General features: G+C 50.2%; 1 protein-coding gene across 7 annotated transcripts in view; it reads right to left on the minus strand.

Annotated features, from left to right (window-relative positions):
* Window positions 1-14,871, minus strand: part of Rapgef1 (Rap guanine nucleotide exchange factor 1) — a 119,108-nt gene that overhangs the window by 24,257 nt on the left and 79,980 nt on the right. For 4 of the 7 annotated variants that reach the window (XM_085681440.2, XM_085681439.2, XM_085681438.2 and 1 more), the window contains 3 exons: window positions 13,669-14,154; window positions 8,965-9,167; window positions 6,732-6,887 (listed from right to left, as the gene is read on the minus strand). In XM_085681440.2, coding sequence (XP_085537566.2) covers window positions 6,732-6,887; window positions 8,965-9,167; window positions 13,669-14,154 — 845 coding nt within the window. The remainder of the gene's footprint in view (window positions 1-6,731; window positions 6,888-8,964; window positions 9,168-13,668; window positions 14,155-14,871) is intronic. The other 3 variants (XM_085681442.2, XM_048431907.3, XM_085681441.2) reach the window with 2 other exon arrangements.

The raw sequence follows: 14,871 nt of genomic DNA on the forward strand, positions 1-14,871 counted from the left end.
GTGCTGCGCAGGTAACATAAGCCAGCGATGGATGCAGACAGCAAAGTCCTGACTGTCAGGTAAAAAAGATGGAAGCAGCAGTAGCCTCTTCTGAAAAGAAATGCTCATAAGAATACTAATTTTTGTAGTAAAAAAGATGGTGGAGGCTGATGGGAAATCGTCTACGTTTGCTTGTAGCCAATTCATTAAAGGCAGAGCCACCCTATGCTGGTCAAGCTCCAGTGACACTTCCTCTCTATGTTAGCACTGGCATAAAAAAATGTCAGGGGACGGAGCCTGTGCTGCCTTCGTAGGAGCGCAGGACAGCATATTTAATTCTCTGGTGGGCAGGCAGCGAGGGTGTGAGGGGGCGGCCTGCATATCAGTAGTCAGTAGTGAGAGCTGGAGCACAGCCCAGCTCTGAGCCAGCGTGTATGGCAGCAAGATAACTGCAATGATAATAAACAGACTCAGGTCATCCCCGCATCAAACATGCTCAGGATGGCTAGGTTTTAGATGCTCTTAGAAATATGGATATGAGCTGGAAGGAGGTGGCACATCCTTTAGTCCCAGCACTCAGGAAGCAGAAGCAGGTGGATCTCTGAGTTCAAGGCCAGCATGGTCTAAAGTGTGAGTTCCAGGACACTCAAGGCTATACAGAGAAGCCCTGTCTCAAAAAACCAAAATAGATAGATGGAAAGAAAAGAAATATGGATAAGTCACCATACAGTCGCTTTTCAAAAAGACCACTAAACATGGTCACAGGAAGTTGTTTCTTTGATTTGGGGATGTTCCCTTGGACTCTCCCTGGGTGTTGTGCTCAGCAGTGGTCCTGGGCCCAGAGCACACTGCCCGCAGCACAGCCAGCAGCAGAAGGTTAGGTAGGAAGCCAAGCTTCAGTTGCTACAAAGCACCCAGCAGTCACCTGGGAAGACTGCTATGGCTCCTTTGGAGATGGGATATGATCATGTCCAGGGTGCCAGGCAGGAAGGGTCCCGGTTACCACTGCTTCCCACTCCCATCATTGCACTTCCCAAAGCCTAACTCGGGGCTATAAGTCCAGAGGTGATTCTCATTTAAGGCTCTTCTGCTAATGACAGGAATTACAGTTTGCAAGGACAAATGTCGGGTTATGTCGGGTTATAAAGCTGATGCCACAAGCCTCTAGACATGAGACCTGCTACAGGCTACTCGTCTTTGTCCCTGGCAAGGAGAGGCAGTGGCACAAGCATTGACCTTACCAAGAAGAGTGACATTAGTGTCACGCTATGTCCAAATACCCTCTCCCCGTTAAAACAAACTTCTTAGTGCATTTATTTTGAAAAACCTTGGCTCAAAAGCTCCTGTGAAAGTCCTGGTTCGACCACATTGCCTCCCAAACCCAAGTGCATTTCAGAAAGGTCGGTGTGCTTACTACAGTACAACATGAATGGCCTCAGCTCTAAGGAAGCTTTGATGCTGACTAGAAGGGAGCTCCGCTCAGTCCAGAAATTGAACTATTCTCATGTGCTTGAGGCTTTGGCAACCTCTAACATGTCTTTAGAACTCTCATTAGATCTGGAAGCTACCTTCAGCAATGCTTGACAACACAAAGGAGAAACACGTGCACCTCCAAAGCCAGCCAAGAGGCATCTCTGATCAGCTACACTGGGTCTCAGTATTTATTTGGCCAAAAAATAGCTTATGAACGCCAATTTAACACTGTTCTCTCCATGAAGGGGATCTGAGTTCTAACCTTGGCTCGAGCTTGAGACTGCAAGCAGATGATTTAGCTTCTCTGCCTTGGAGTCCCCATCTCCTGAATGGGAAGATATTTGGTCACAGATCTGTAAGGGAGGTCCCAGACAGAAGGTCAGGCAGTGTGACAAAGGAAGAAAGGCAATATCCACCCATGTGGAACAGTGCCCCCAGGGGCCGTATCATCACGTGACCTTCCCCTTCCTGGAAGCTGGACTCTGGTATCAGATGAAGTAGGGTGCGACAGCAACATTCTGTGTCCTGGGCTGGTCCCAGAGTCCTGACCTGCCAAAATGTTGGGGCATAGATGACAACAGTAAGCCTAGAACTCTAGCAAAGGGGGTAGGGTGAGGGTGGAATAGTTATGTCAGAGCACAGCTTGTGAAAGTCCCAGGCAAGGAGCACTGACCTCTGGCCCCAAGTCAGGCTCTATTCTACTCCCTTGTAACCAGCAAGGTGAGGCAGCCTGGTCCTGCCCTCCCTTTTCTGAGCTGGGAAAGTATACAGTGGGTTCTCTTCAGGTGAGAGAGAAGTAGGAGGCATGCAGGTCTGCAGGAAGTCTGTCTTTTTAGGAGGCTCTGGGAGGTGCAAAGCAGGGTCTAGTCTGTGTGTGCACTTGGCAAATGCTGGCCTGCAGTAGCCCGGGGGTTTCTATAAGGACAGAAAAGCATAGGTGAGATTATTGCAGGGCCCATGGCTTATTTCAAGGACTGGCTGCAGTCTCAGAAGACCATGTGAGTGTTGGGCCTGGTACTGCAGGGATGGAAGCATTTCACCACAGATGTGGGGCATGGGAGAACAGGGCAGAGTGTGGTTGTGGCAGCAGATGGGAGAGAATGTGCCAGCTCTAGAGGAAAGGATCTGCAGCCCCGGAAGGACCTGAGGGCTGTGTGGATGATGAACACGGGCATACATGGTGTTTGTAAAGCTACTCAGAATAGAGAAGTGGTCTATATACTGCTATATACTGGCCTCAGGGAACTCAGAGCCTAGTGGAAGACACAAGTCTGCACGAAAATAGACCCTGGGACATCAGATCTGGGCTTGCAGACTATATTGTATTGCCAAACTCCAGTCAGCGAGTCAGGGGTCTATGAAGTGGCTTTCTACTGAGTAGGTTTCCCCACAAGGGGAAACCCCCTGTTGGTAATAATGCCAGGAACTTTACATGGAAACCCATGAAGCCAGGCCCAGGAAACAAACCGGGAGGGAAATGGCTCTGAACAACATCTCTTTGCCCCTAGACTACTGGGTTCCACCCCCACCCCCCACATCCTTCCCTCTCCTGTGTCAGAGTGATTTAGCTTTGCTTAGGGCAGGAAGTCAGTAAAGACAAGATGAGATAGGACAAGCAAGGGTGGCTTGTGATATTCAAAGCAGCTTGAGCCTGTCTTGTGCCCCATCATGGGCAGTACCTTTTCCTGCCCACACTTATTCTCCTATTCTTTCTTTCATCTCCCTCCTTCCTTTTTGGTGTTTAGACCAGGTGGTATGCCCATGGTATCTGGGATGGCTTTTGGGTGAATTCTCAGGGACATCCAGAGACATAGGAACAGTGGTGGAGTTGTAAGGAGACAGTCCTATATCTTAAGAGGTGGCTCTAGCTTTATCTATGATAACACAGAAGCCAAGTGTTTATATGAGGCCTGGGTCTTCAGTGAAGGAAACGTGTGAAGCCCCAAAATCTGGATCCAAATGCTTGGAGAAGGAACTGTCTAAGTTCAGAATAGGACAGCAGCAGATTTAAAGCCATTTTCAAAACACTGGGGTCTATGATGACATACACTTAGCTTTTGGGGGGGTGGGGTAGTTTCAGGGTGTCAAGATAGGGTTTCTCTGTGTATCCCTGGCTGTCCTAGAACTCAGCCTGTAGACCAGGCTGGGCTCCAACTCAGGTATCTGCCTGTCACTGCCTCCTGAGTGCTGGGATTATAGATATGAGACACCACTGCCTGGTCACATTTAACTTTTTTATCCCAAAGGTTTTTGTTTTAATCATAAGCATCATTATGGGCATTTAAAAATAAGCTCTCATAAGCTAATGGAACCACCTAGCTATTTTACTTATTCAGAACTGGATGGGAAAGAAATCTGTCAACAGAGTCTAGCATCCCAACAGGTGTCTTGGTGGTGTTAAGATCTAGAACGGGGCACAAGGCAATCTGGGAGAAGGGAGAGGTGACTGATTCCTTACAACCTGCTCCACAGTATACAGAGGGAGTGGCCACCCTTGTGGTCACCAAGAGTCTCAAAGCTGTCACTATGGATCAAGGGCAATGTGAATATGAACTAAACTCATACTGCTGAGGACAGAGAGGAGCCATGTAAAGGGGAAGGCTGTGACACAGGTGTGGGGAGGGCTGGGAGGAAGGTGGCCATTTCTGTAGCTAGGCTACAATGCGGACATACCAAGCAGCTCCCAGGTAAGCAGAACCTGCAAAGCCATGGAGGAGAGACTAGGACAGGAAGAAGGGTCTGGAACCAAATCTGAAGTCTTAGGGAGCTTGGTAGCTTGGGAAAGGCAGGGAGGTTACCTCTCAAACACATGTACACAACAGGCCCATGGTGAGATCAGGCCATGGGTACGAGGGCAGGCAGCCGCTGCCTAGCCTTGGCAAAGGCTTCCTGGCTTCCCACACTTCTTGCTTTAGTTTCCTCCTCACTTCTTTCAGCACCTTTCTTGCCAAGCAGGTTTTAATGACCCTGAAGATATACAATTTTCTTGGCTGCTGTTCAAGTCTTTGGGAGTGATGCTCACATCAGCAAGAAAGCATAGGAGGCTGTGGGCTGGAAGCTAACACTGTGCCTAGTAGCTGAGGCTGCAGCCCACTTAGGGAACAAATTCCAGGTTCAGCCGACACCAAGGGCCATGCTGAACAAAGAAAGCTGGGACCTGGCTTTCCTTGTGTGACCCTATGGACATGTGGGATAGCTGGTGCTGTCACTCTCTTTAGACCACCCCTGTGAGCGCCGTCCCTGGGCTTATGCTCTAGATGGCTCTTCAGAATGGCTCCTGGGCTTCCTGGCAACCATCCCTGAAGCAAAGCCCTGGGTCTGCAACGTGTTCAACTTCTTTCCTTGTCATCTGTCTCTCAGACACCAACTGTCCTTTTATGCTAACCAACTTCTTTCTCTCCCCATGTCTTCTTATCGTGGCTCCTGATGTCATCCACACCTTGGCTTAGCCTAGTCTCTCCTAGCTTATCTGACTGTGCCTACTGAGCCATGAGCCCCTCTCAGGCACGAAGCCACCCTTCTTGTAGCTAACCCACACTTGCTCTCATCACAGTGCGGAACCTCATGTCGAGGCTCATCTTAGAATCAACCAGAGACTATGTGAAGGCCTGGCATGACACTAAATCACTTCCCTGGGTTCTACCTATCAAGTGACACACACTCCAAGCATTTAAACCATTACTCATAGTTCCTTTTGTTGAAACAACGCATCCTTTTAGTGTGGCCCCTTAGACTCTTTCCTGGAGCTGGAGCTAAGAATACAGAGTCACAAATGCAAAATGCCTCAACATTCCACAATGGTGACACACTCAGACCCAGACCTAAGAAAATGCCCTTGAATGTTCTGCAATTCTGTAGCAAACAGTTCATCTACAGTTCTCCACTAACAGCTCAGAAGGAATAAGTAGAAACTAGTCGTGTGTATGATAGTCAAGGGCTAGGGTTATCTAAAACCAAATTCTGAAAGCTCGGTGGAGGGAGCCCTCTGAGGAACCAGGCTACCCATGTGGTAGGGCAGAGGTAATTCACCCTGTCCTATATACCCAGCACTGCTGAACACTATGAGAAGGGATGCTCTGAGCTATGAGATCGTCCTGAAGGCTCTGGGCATTGAATTGCAAACCCTAGACAAAGGTGGACACCAGACAAAAACAACTGGGAACCTGGGTAAGTTTTACGGTCACCTATCCAAACTTTTCAGGGGGGAAATGAGAGGTGGGTGGGTGAAGCCACCACTTTATTCCTGAGCGCAGGGTGAGAAGCAGGACAAGACTGGAGCCCAGAACTCGAGGGCAGTGACACAGCTTCTAAGCTTCCCATGGACACGGGGTGCTTCATGTGATTTGATACGGTTCTCTCAATCACACTTGACTCCTGAGAAGACTGAGGCCCAGAAATAAGTCAATACTTAAGCACAAGCTGTTTCAAGGGAAGTGAGCTTGGCTCCATCCTTCCCTTTGAGCCTTGTGGAGAAGATCACGGGAGGAAAGAGGCTGCTCTGGCTCTGCAGCAGATGCAGACTCCAGGAGGTTAGGTCTCTTTGTGTGTTACCATGGTGGAGCTGTCTATAGATTGGTCTAGTCCTCCCCACACTGGTCTGTGTCAATATGACAGGCAGGACCTCCCTTCAGGAGCAGGGCCTCCTTCTTGTCTCTAACAAGTGACCCCACTGAGTGTTGCCATGTGGTGACCCTGCGCCTGTTCTGAGCTTTGACCACAGGGTGCCTGATGCTTTTCCATTGTTTTCCTTGGAACCCTGCCAGCCGCTACAAGAACAAGCCTAGACCAGCCCAGCAGTAGTGACAAGCTAGCCCAACAGTCCCAGTTCAGGTCCCAAAGATATCTGCCTGGGCAGATTAGCACACCATCCTCTTATTTGAACCTTGGGCAAAGACATAGGACTCTGGCTGCTTACACAGTAGAGGTAAGCAGAGGTGCCCAACAACCATTGCTCTTGTACCCAGTTACCTGCTCTCTATGTGAGGCTCACTCCCCTTAAACACTGCCCCAGGAAACCAGAATACAAAAGCAGAAATGGCTGTCCTCTGTGACACTGCCAAGCTCCAGACAGGACAGCCCACACCTCCACTCCCATACCACCCCAAACTACAGTCCCCAAGGTCCAGGGAATCAAGTATTCAGATTCTCTCCTGTGGACAGGCAGGGGTCTGCAGGAAGACAGGACTGGTAATGAGAACATCACTGTCCGGGAGGCACAGGCTTCAGGCCTTAACTGTACAAGCTTTCAAGTGAAGAAGAGCAGGGAGGGAATGACTCACCGAGGGCACAGGCAAGCTGCCGTGCCGGCTGAGAAAGGAGTTAGACACGGACACACTGAGGCCCTGAGCGGCACTGCCGTCCTCGGGGGTGAAGGCCACTTTAGTTTGCTGGACACAGTAGGAGACAGAGAAGGAAGAAGCAGCATAGGAGGCCTGCTGGGCAGAGGGTGGAAGAGAAGGCAGGGAGGAGGAGAAAGCAGAGAATGGTCAGCATAGGCAGTGTAGCTGTGGGGTCTAATAAGCAGAGGGGAGTCCTGCGAAAGGACGGCTGCCTGACTCTGCCAAAGGCTGCCGAAATGAGACTCTAGCATCAGCGTTCAGAGGACTGCAGAGGACAAGTGGGCTGAGGCCACACAGACTTGGGCTGACCCAGAACCCTGAACTCTTTAGAGTGGAGTAGACCTGCATGATCATTCTGGCCTCAGAGCTGAGAGAGTCAGTCCACCTGTGCTTTAATCCGGGCCCCATCAGAGACCACCTGCTGCTGGTCTTGGGCCGTTCTTTCTTTTTTGTTTTTTTTGAGACAGGGTTTCTCTGTGTAATAGTCCTGACTGTCCTGGAACTAATTGTGTAGACCAGGTTGGCCTTGAACTCATAGAGATTCACCTGCTTCTGCCTCCCATGTGCTGGGATTAAAGGCACCACCATCAGCTTGGGCATTTCTTAAAGAGTTTGGTGGAGACTGTGGTGAACTCTTGCACCTTCTGTGTACATCTGAGGGGAGGACTAAATGAAGTTCCATGCATATAGCACTGCAAGTCCTGTAAGTGTAACTGCTACCACATTTGTGTGTAAGATGCGCACAGCTCCTGTGTGTGTGTGCTGGAGACAGGACAGAACCAGCAATAGCACAGCCTGTCCTGTGGTAGGCCAGGGCTCACCTGGAGCTGGGCTTTCACTTCTAGTCTTTGGATAGCTGTGGCCTGGCGATAAGTTCTTCTAGTTCTCAGCCTCTCTTTGGAGATCTCTTGGAGAGAGATCAGGAACTATGATGAGGGCTATGTATAGCTGAACCTGCCTGGGGAGGTCCCTAATTAGCTGATCTCTCCCCACCCCACTGCATGGTAGGATAGTCGGCCTCCTGTTATACCCTTGGAATAGTTCTGTTCTACATGTATGTGAGGAACCTGCCTCTAGCTGTTTGGAGTCTGTGGACTGTCCAGCATAGAGATGCCCAAGGGCAACTCACAGGTCTTGGATGAGCAACCTCAGTAAGGACTGGTCAGCAGTCGTCCCAGGTTCACATTTCTATTCTCATAAAGAAGACCTGGGAAACAACTGCAGAGTGGCGTAGTACCATGGACAGGGCTGGGACTCCAGGTTCACAGATCCCAGTTCAATCTTTCCTCTCTCAGGCTGAGAGCTTCTCAGGAGAAGCAATCCCTGCTGAGCTGCCGGGCTATGGCCTGCAAAGGCTGAACAGCTCAGAAGCCTGAGGCTAAACCAAGCCCTAGGCACTACAAGGTAAACGGGGCTTACTTCCTCTCACAGAAAAGGGCTTTAGCTTGCCACACATGACCCTGCTCTAGCCAGAAACTGGACTGACTGGCCAGCAGAGTAGTAAAGCAGCCACCCAGCTCTGCAAAGTTAAGACTTTGGCTCTGCAGAGTTTGGCTGGAACAGTGGCTCTGACCCTGAAGCCCAGAGTGTACCAGCAGCAAGGAGAACAAAGAAGCATTGGCAGGTTCAGTGCTCTGCTGCCCGGGTGAGTGTGCACGCCAGGCGGGATCCATCACAGAGGTGTGAAAAGGAGGACACTGCTGGGTTTGCAGCACAAAGTGGCTCTATCTGAAGCCATTCTGCTTCAGTGGAACTTGTTCCCATGGGGCCATCCCTGGCCAGGACTGGGATGGAAGTCACTTCATACAGTTAGGCCCATTATGGAAGTCAAGTCCACAGATGGCTGCATACAGACAGTGCTCTGTGCTTTGATTGAGTCCCTCCTGTCTATGAGGTCTATGTTAGAGGCAAAGAAGAAAGAAAAGACACAGAGACTGTCAGTAGAGAAATCAAACATTCTGAGCACAAGTCTGCCCCAGCTACACAGGCTTCTCTGGAGAGACCCTTTGCCCCCAGGGAAGATGGCAATGTATCTGGGGAGGAATTGGAGGCACTATGTGGGACATAATGGCTTGAACATATCTAATGTATGAAAAGCAGGTTAACTTGGCCCCAGCAGGACCGCTCTGGGCACCTGCAGCAGTGCCAAAGACACAGATGGGGAACTGCTTACCAGCTGCCGCTGCTTGGGGGGCAGGGCGGGTGGGGGAGCCAGCTCCTGCGTGGAGTCGCTGCCGCAGAAGGAGTCGCTGAAACCGTAGACCTCCATGAGCATCTTGTTCTTCTGCTGGTAGATGTGCTCGCTCTGCGGTGTCTGGTAGAACATGGAGGGCTGTGGCTCTGAGTAGTCCTCTAGCAGCTGCATGTAGGCCAGCACTGTAGACAGAGGGGGCTGCTGTTCTCTCACCACAGTGGAGCCCACAGAGCCCCGCAGAGCCGGGATGCGACTCTGGTGCCACTACAAAGGTGGACATGTGCCATCACCAGCTGGATGCGCTCACAGAACCCTCCTGCGCATGGCAGACTCCGGGAGTGATGACTGTCAGTTAGGCTCTCCCACTGTAACAGATGTCCCACTCTGCTGGGGGTATCGACACTGGGGAGGTTGTGAATATGGGAAATTTTGTCCTTTCTATTCAGTGCTGTTTGAGCCGAAACAGCTCTACAAACATAAAGTTCTGTTAAAGTAAGCAAAAGGGGCACTTTGCACTTGCTGGGGGTTTCCATGCTCAGCAATACCCAAGGCTCTGAAGGGCTGTTCAGCCTCAGCTTGCCCTTGGGGTCATCCTCGGCTGTATTATCTTGTATCAGATAATGAACACACATAAGACTCCTGATGTTTCCAAGTCCTGCCCTTGACCTACTGTGTCTGGAGGGGGAGGGGAGGCCTCCATCCACAGCCCTCCACCCCCACATTCTCACTCATTGCTTACTGAGCAGGTAGTATTGTACATGTAGGCCCAGGCCCAGGTGCTGGGACTACAGCAAGATAGATCCTCTGTCTTACGGGGTTCACACTATCTTTGGAGCAACAGACTATAGACACACATAGGCATAGCAGTCCCCAGAGAAAGAAAAAGTGTGATGGCTGAAGAGTACTACTTGAGACTATGGAAGAATGTCAGGATGGGATAGGATCTTCTACTGTAGTCCAAAGGTGATATACAAAGGCCCCAGACTGGGGGAAGAGCACAGCTTGCAGAAGACCAGGGAAGGGAGGCTGTATTCCCGAGAGGCTGCTTGCACAGCCTTAATCCTGAGCATAGGGAACCACTGCAGGGCTCCACTTGGGAGTGTCTGGGCCTGACCCGTGGTAACCTGAAATGACTGTCTGTTCAGTGATAGGCAGGAATATAAAGGAGCTGTCGTGGGAGACAGTGATGCAGAACAGAATATTTAAAAAATAGATAGAGCCAGGCAGTGATGGTGCACAGCTTCAATCCCAGAACTTGTAAGGCAGAGGCAGGCGGATCTCTGAGTTCAGGGCCAGTCTTGGTCCACACGACCAAGTTCCCAGGATAGCCAAGGCTACACAGAGAAAACATGTCTTGAAAAAACAAAAACAAAGCAAGCAAACAAGCAAACAAACAAACAAACAAACAAAAGATGGAGTAGGATTTACTGCCTTCCCCTTAAGGACTAGCTCTAGCAGGGCAGGGGCCATGTTTGATTTGTCTTAACATTTGTAGAATAGGTAAATGAAACATTTCCCAGCAGGCACCTCTAGGGACTTGTTAGTTCAAGGGGCTTCCTCTCTTGCTGAAGGGACACAGGCAGACCAGCAGGAGCAGAGAGGGTGAGAGAGAAAGTACACAGATGATACATCTTTTCCACCCCTGCTATCACCATCCTTGTATACGGAGGATAAGCTGATGTCTCTCAGCAGAGCTGCCTGTCACAACCTGTCTGCCTGGCAATGCTGTCACAGCCTCTCTGCCTCAGCAGGGTGGCAGCCAACAATAACAGGGACCTCATGTGCCTGGGGAGTTGAGAAGCCGGGGAACCAAAGCTCAACTGTCACATCTCATGCTCTCATCTAGCAGGTACCTCTCTACACAGCAGGTGCAGGGTCCTCACCCTCATGTGCAGAGTCAGTGAATGCTTTGTTTCTGAGTTACCTGGGTCCCACTGTCCACAGAGTTAGAGGGTTCTGGGGAAAGGGCCAGAACATTATGCCTAGGGGCTTGAATGCAGGCCTTCCATCTATGTCCTGAACCATCTCTACATACAGGGGATGTATATAGGGAAAGGATGGTAGAGAGAAGGATATAGCTGGCACTTCGAAATCTGGTCAAGTCTGAGTGTCAATTAATTCACTCATAGAGAGAGCAAGAATGACAACTGTGAAGTAAAGGACCCAAGTCAAAGGCTGCACAGATGCAGTAGTCTTCTGCATCTTCCAGGCAGACAGTTTCTCCTTCAGTTATATCCCAAGTGCTAGGAGCATCTACTTTGCAGTGTGGGCATTTTTCTGATAACCAGGGTTAGGAGTCCACTCTCCAGGAAGCATAGGAGGACAGCCTGAGGAAGGGAGAGCATGTCGGGCTGAGGGTGTTGGCAAAAGTGCTCTCTTGGCAGGTCCTCCTTGTATCCTTGCTAAAAGGAAGGTTGCCATGTTTATTTCACAGAACACAGAAGAACTTGTTAGCTCTGCTGTGCACTAACAGAAATGGCTATGCTCCCCATGGCTGAACCAACAAGAGAAGTGCTCCCACTGCCCCTTAAGCCCCACAGTGATGTTACTGTTTTCTTGTTCAGTCACAGCCCCGGCGTGACCCTAGTTTCTGGTTTTCCAGAAGGGCCAAGCAACCCCATCTACCCAACATGCCATCAAACTGGGCCTCTCCAGGCCTTTGGGAACTCCTATGCTGAGGTCCTGGTAGAGATCTGCTAGCTACACACAAAAGAATAGCAATGAGGTTCACCCTCCCAGAACTAGGATACAGTTCCTTCCCATATTGTGCAGTGGCTCAGATGCCAGAGCAGCTTGCAAGGCTAGGAATGCTTGGCTGCAGGCACTTCTTCAGGCACCCAGGCTCTGAGAACACCAGGGGTCCCACAGTATTGAGGTGCTCCCATGGGCTACTCCTAATAAGGAGAACCAGGGTCCATCACGTCAGGGCACTCCTTTCCGTGATGACATACTATGGCATCAGAACTGCCCGTGTGTGAGCTTGCTTTAGAGGTGCTGAACATAAGGGATGCCATTTCCTCATTCTTTCCCTAAGAGCAGTTCTGTGAAGTTCTAACCCACTCTCAGGTGAAACTCCCCATAGTCCCCTCAGGAGTGACGGACAGACTCCGAGCCAGGACTGAACTCAGGATGCTTCACGCTCTGAGCTCTCTGAAGAGACACAGAAAAATGACCCTTGCATGAGGGGAGGGGAGGAAAAAAAGACCTCTATTTGAAGGAGGGCAAAGCCCATTCTTCCCAGCTCCAGCCAGGCTTGAACCCCATGCTGCCTCTCATTTGCTCCTGAGGCTAGTTCTAGCATCCTGAGACCTGGGATCTGGTCACAAGAGGCTAGAGCTTCAGTCACTCTCACATCACAAAGATACATTTCAGCCACTCGAGACTGAGACTAACAGAAACAATGGCTTTGCCTCTACCTGCCACTTTCCTCTCTACAGGCTCTGCTTCTGGAGCTCAGACACACTTGTTCTAAGAGCTTCAAACAGGAGGAGGCTTCCTGGCTGGGCAGCACCACACACTAGGTACACTTTAACAGACACAGTCTTGCCTCACATTCTAGTCCACAGGACCCCTCTGATGATAAAGAGTCCCCTCCCACAGTACAGTGCTCTGGTAGAGTGGGCGGAAGGAGAGGTTCAGAAAGAGCTGTCCCCAACTACTGTGAGTCTTCTCAGCAGAGCTTGGTCAGTTATGAGTGAGTTTGCAGGACACATGAAATGACATCATGAGCTGCAGACCCACCCTCTCTCTTAGCTGGGGACCAAGCTAGCACAAAGTTGTGAGACATCCTGGGTGTGGTGACAAACCAGGCCCTGGGATGGCTCTGCTGGGTTTACGAGGCAGGCCTTCCTTTGGGAGTGGGAAGCCCCTGTCAGGGAGTCAGAAGTGTAGTATCTAGTTTTAGGTGCTGTTGCTGGATTTGCACCACAACTGATGTTGCCACACACATCAAAATGGTGACAGCTGGTCTGCCAGGGAAAATCTAAGGACAGTGTTAGTGAGGTGGGGAGAGGGCGGGGCACTGTGGCCTGCAAGTCTCCCAAGTGGAGCAGTTGGGGTGGGAGGAGAAAAGATGGAATGTCCAGAATGTTACTTAGTAATGCTATGGCAAACTTACAGTTGGAAACCATCCAAAGCACAGACATCCCACCTTCCAGACTCTCCCAGCCCAGTGACACCCATCTATTAAGACATCTAGGTCAAGAGCTGACCTCAGTCCTCCAGCCAGCAAGCTCTGATCCAGGTCACTGTGAGCACCCCGTCCACGCTCTGGACATCCCTCCCAGGGCTAGCACAGTTCTGTGTGTGCTTAAATGTCCCTTCCATGTGTATGTTACAGCAGTGCTGCTCTGTGTGCCACAACATACTCAGTTGCCTTTGTTACTGTGTGTTCAGGCCGAAAGGGTCCATGAACTACATCTATAGAGAAGAGGCACTTAGGAGCATCAGGCCTGTGATTTCAAAGACCACAAAGGAGAGATGAGCTAATTAGACTCATGAATAATGAGTACCATGAATAATGATAGCATCAGGCCCCTGGAAACATCCACCGTGTACCTATGAACCTATTCTTTAGGAAAGAACCAGGCCATGGGCTTGGATTTGGTCTCATGCTTGGGCTAAGCAAAACACAGACCTGTTCAGGCTTACAAAATGTGCTTACAGAGTGTGCAGAGAACTTACTGTGTTTGTTTTTCTTCTCTGGTAGAGGAGGTGGCTTCTCTGGGTCACCCGCTGACTCCGGAGCACTGAAATCACCCACAAATTCAACAGGGGCTGAGGAAGTTCCCTGCTGAAAGGGAAGGATAGCAGCAAAGGGCGGGTAGGGCACAGGCTGGACTGGGACTGGGTTCTGTAGGTCATCCTCTGAGATGTTGTCATACTGTGAGGGGTGTCGCTCATAGGACATCCTGCAGCCTGAGCTGTCCGTGGTCTGGGAGGCTGCACTCCTGCGCTTCTTCTCAGGAAGGGCAGGTGGAGTGTCTGTCTGCTGCCCCTCCTGCTGGAGACAGCTGCCCAAAGGCAGCTGGAAAGGATGGCCAAGAAAGGGTGGGCCAGCCTCCCCCAGGGACTCCGGTAGTGGGCTGAGGCTGCAGGCCGCCTGTGGAGGGGTCTGATCTGCATTGGAGAGGTCTTGCTGGAGGAATTCATAGTCAGGGTCATAGTGATCTGCAAGCCAAACAGAACACACACCCTTAGCTGTGAGCCCCAGGACATCAGCCCTGTTCTGCTCAGTCTCCCTCAGAGGACAGGGGATGCTTCATCTCTCCTGGGGACTTCTACTTCACTGGATATTCCTTTTTTAAACAATCTATTTAATTTTATTTCATGTGTATTGGTGTTTTGCCTACATGAGGGTGTCAGATTCCCTGGAACTAAAGTTACAGACAGTTGTGAGCTGCCATGTGGTTCCTGGGAACTGAACCCGGGTCCTCTGGAAGAGCAGTCAGTGCTCTTAACCACTGAGTCATCTCTCCAGCCTCTTGACTGTTGAAGTCAAAGAGGTAGTGGGACAGCTGTGTGCTATAATGGTCTCTGTGTTTTTGTACTTTGATACATGCGCACACACAAATATGAAATATGGCTTTTTTTGGGGGGGTTCAAGGAATCAGAGATTTGTGTATGTACTCTACCACAGAGCTATATTCCCAGCATTTTCCAACTTAGTTACTTAAAAAAAAATACACATGACTACTTGAAGACAAATGGCAAATGATCATGAAAAATAAGAACCCAGAGCTGGCCATCAGAGTTCACATCTTGATGTATTTTCTTGATAGTAATTTTTTTGGGGGGTGTTTTCTTTTCTAAGGTAAGGTTTTGTGTACCCCTGGCTGTCTTGGAACTACAGGCCAGGCTGAACTTGAACTCAGAGAGATCCACCTG

The sequence above is a fragment of the Myodes glareolus genome, chromosome 21 (genome assembly GCF_982192425.1).
Source record: "Myodes glareolus chromosome 21, mMyoGla1.1, whole genome shotgun sequence".
In the NCBI taxonomy this organism is placed as follows: Eukaryota; Metazoa; Chordata; class Mammalia; order Rodentia; family Cricetidae; genus Myodes; species Myodes glareolus.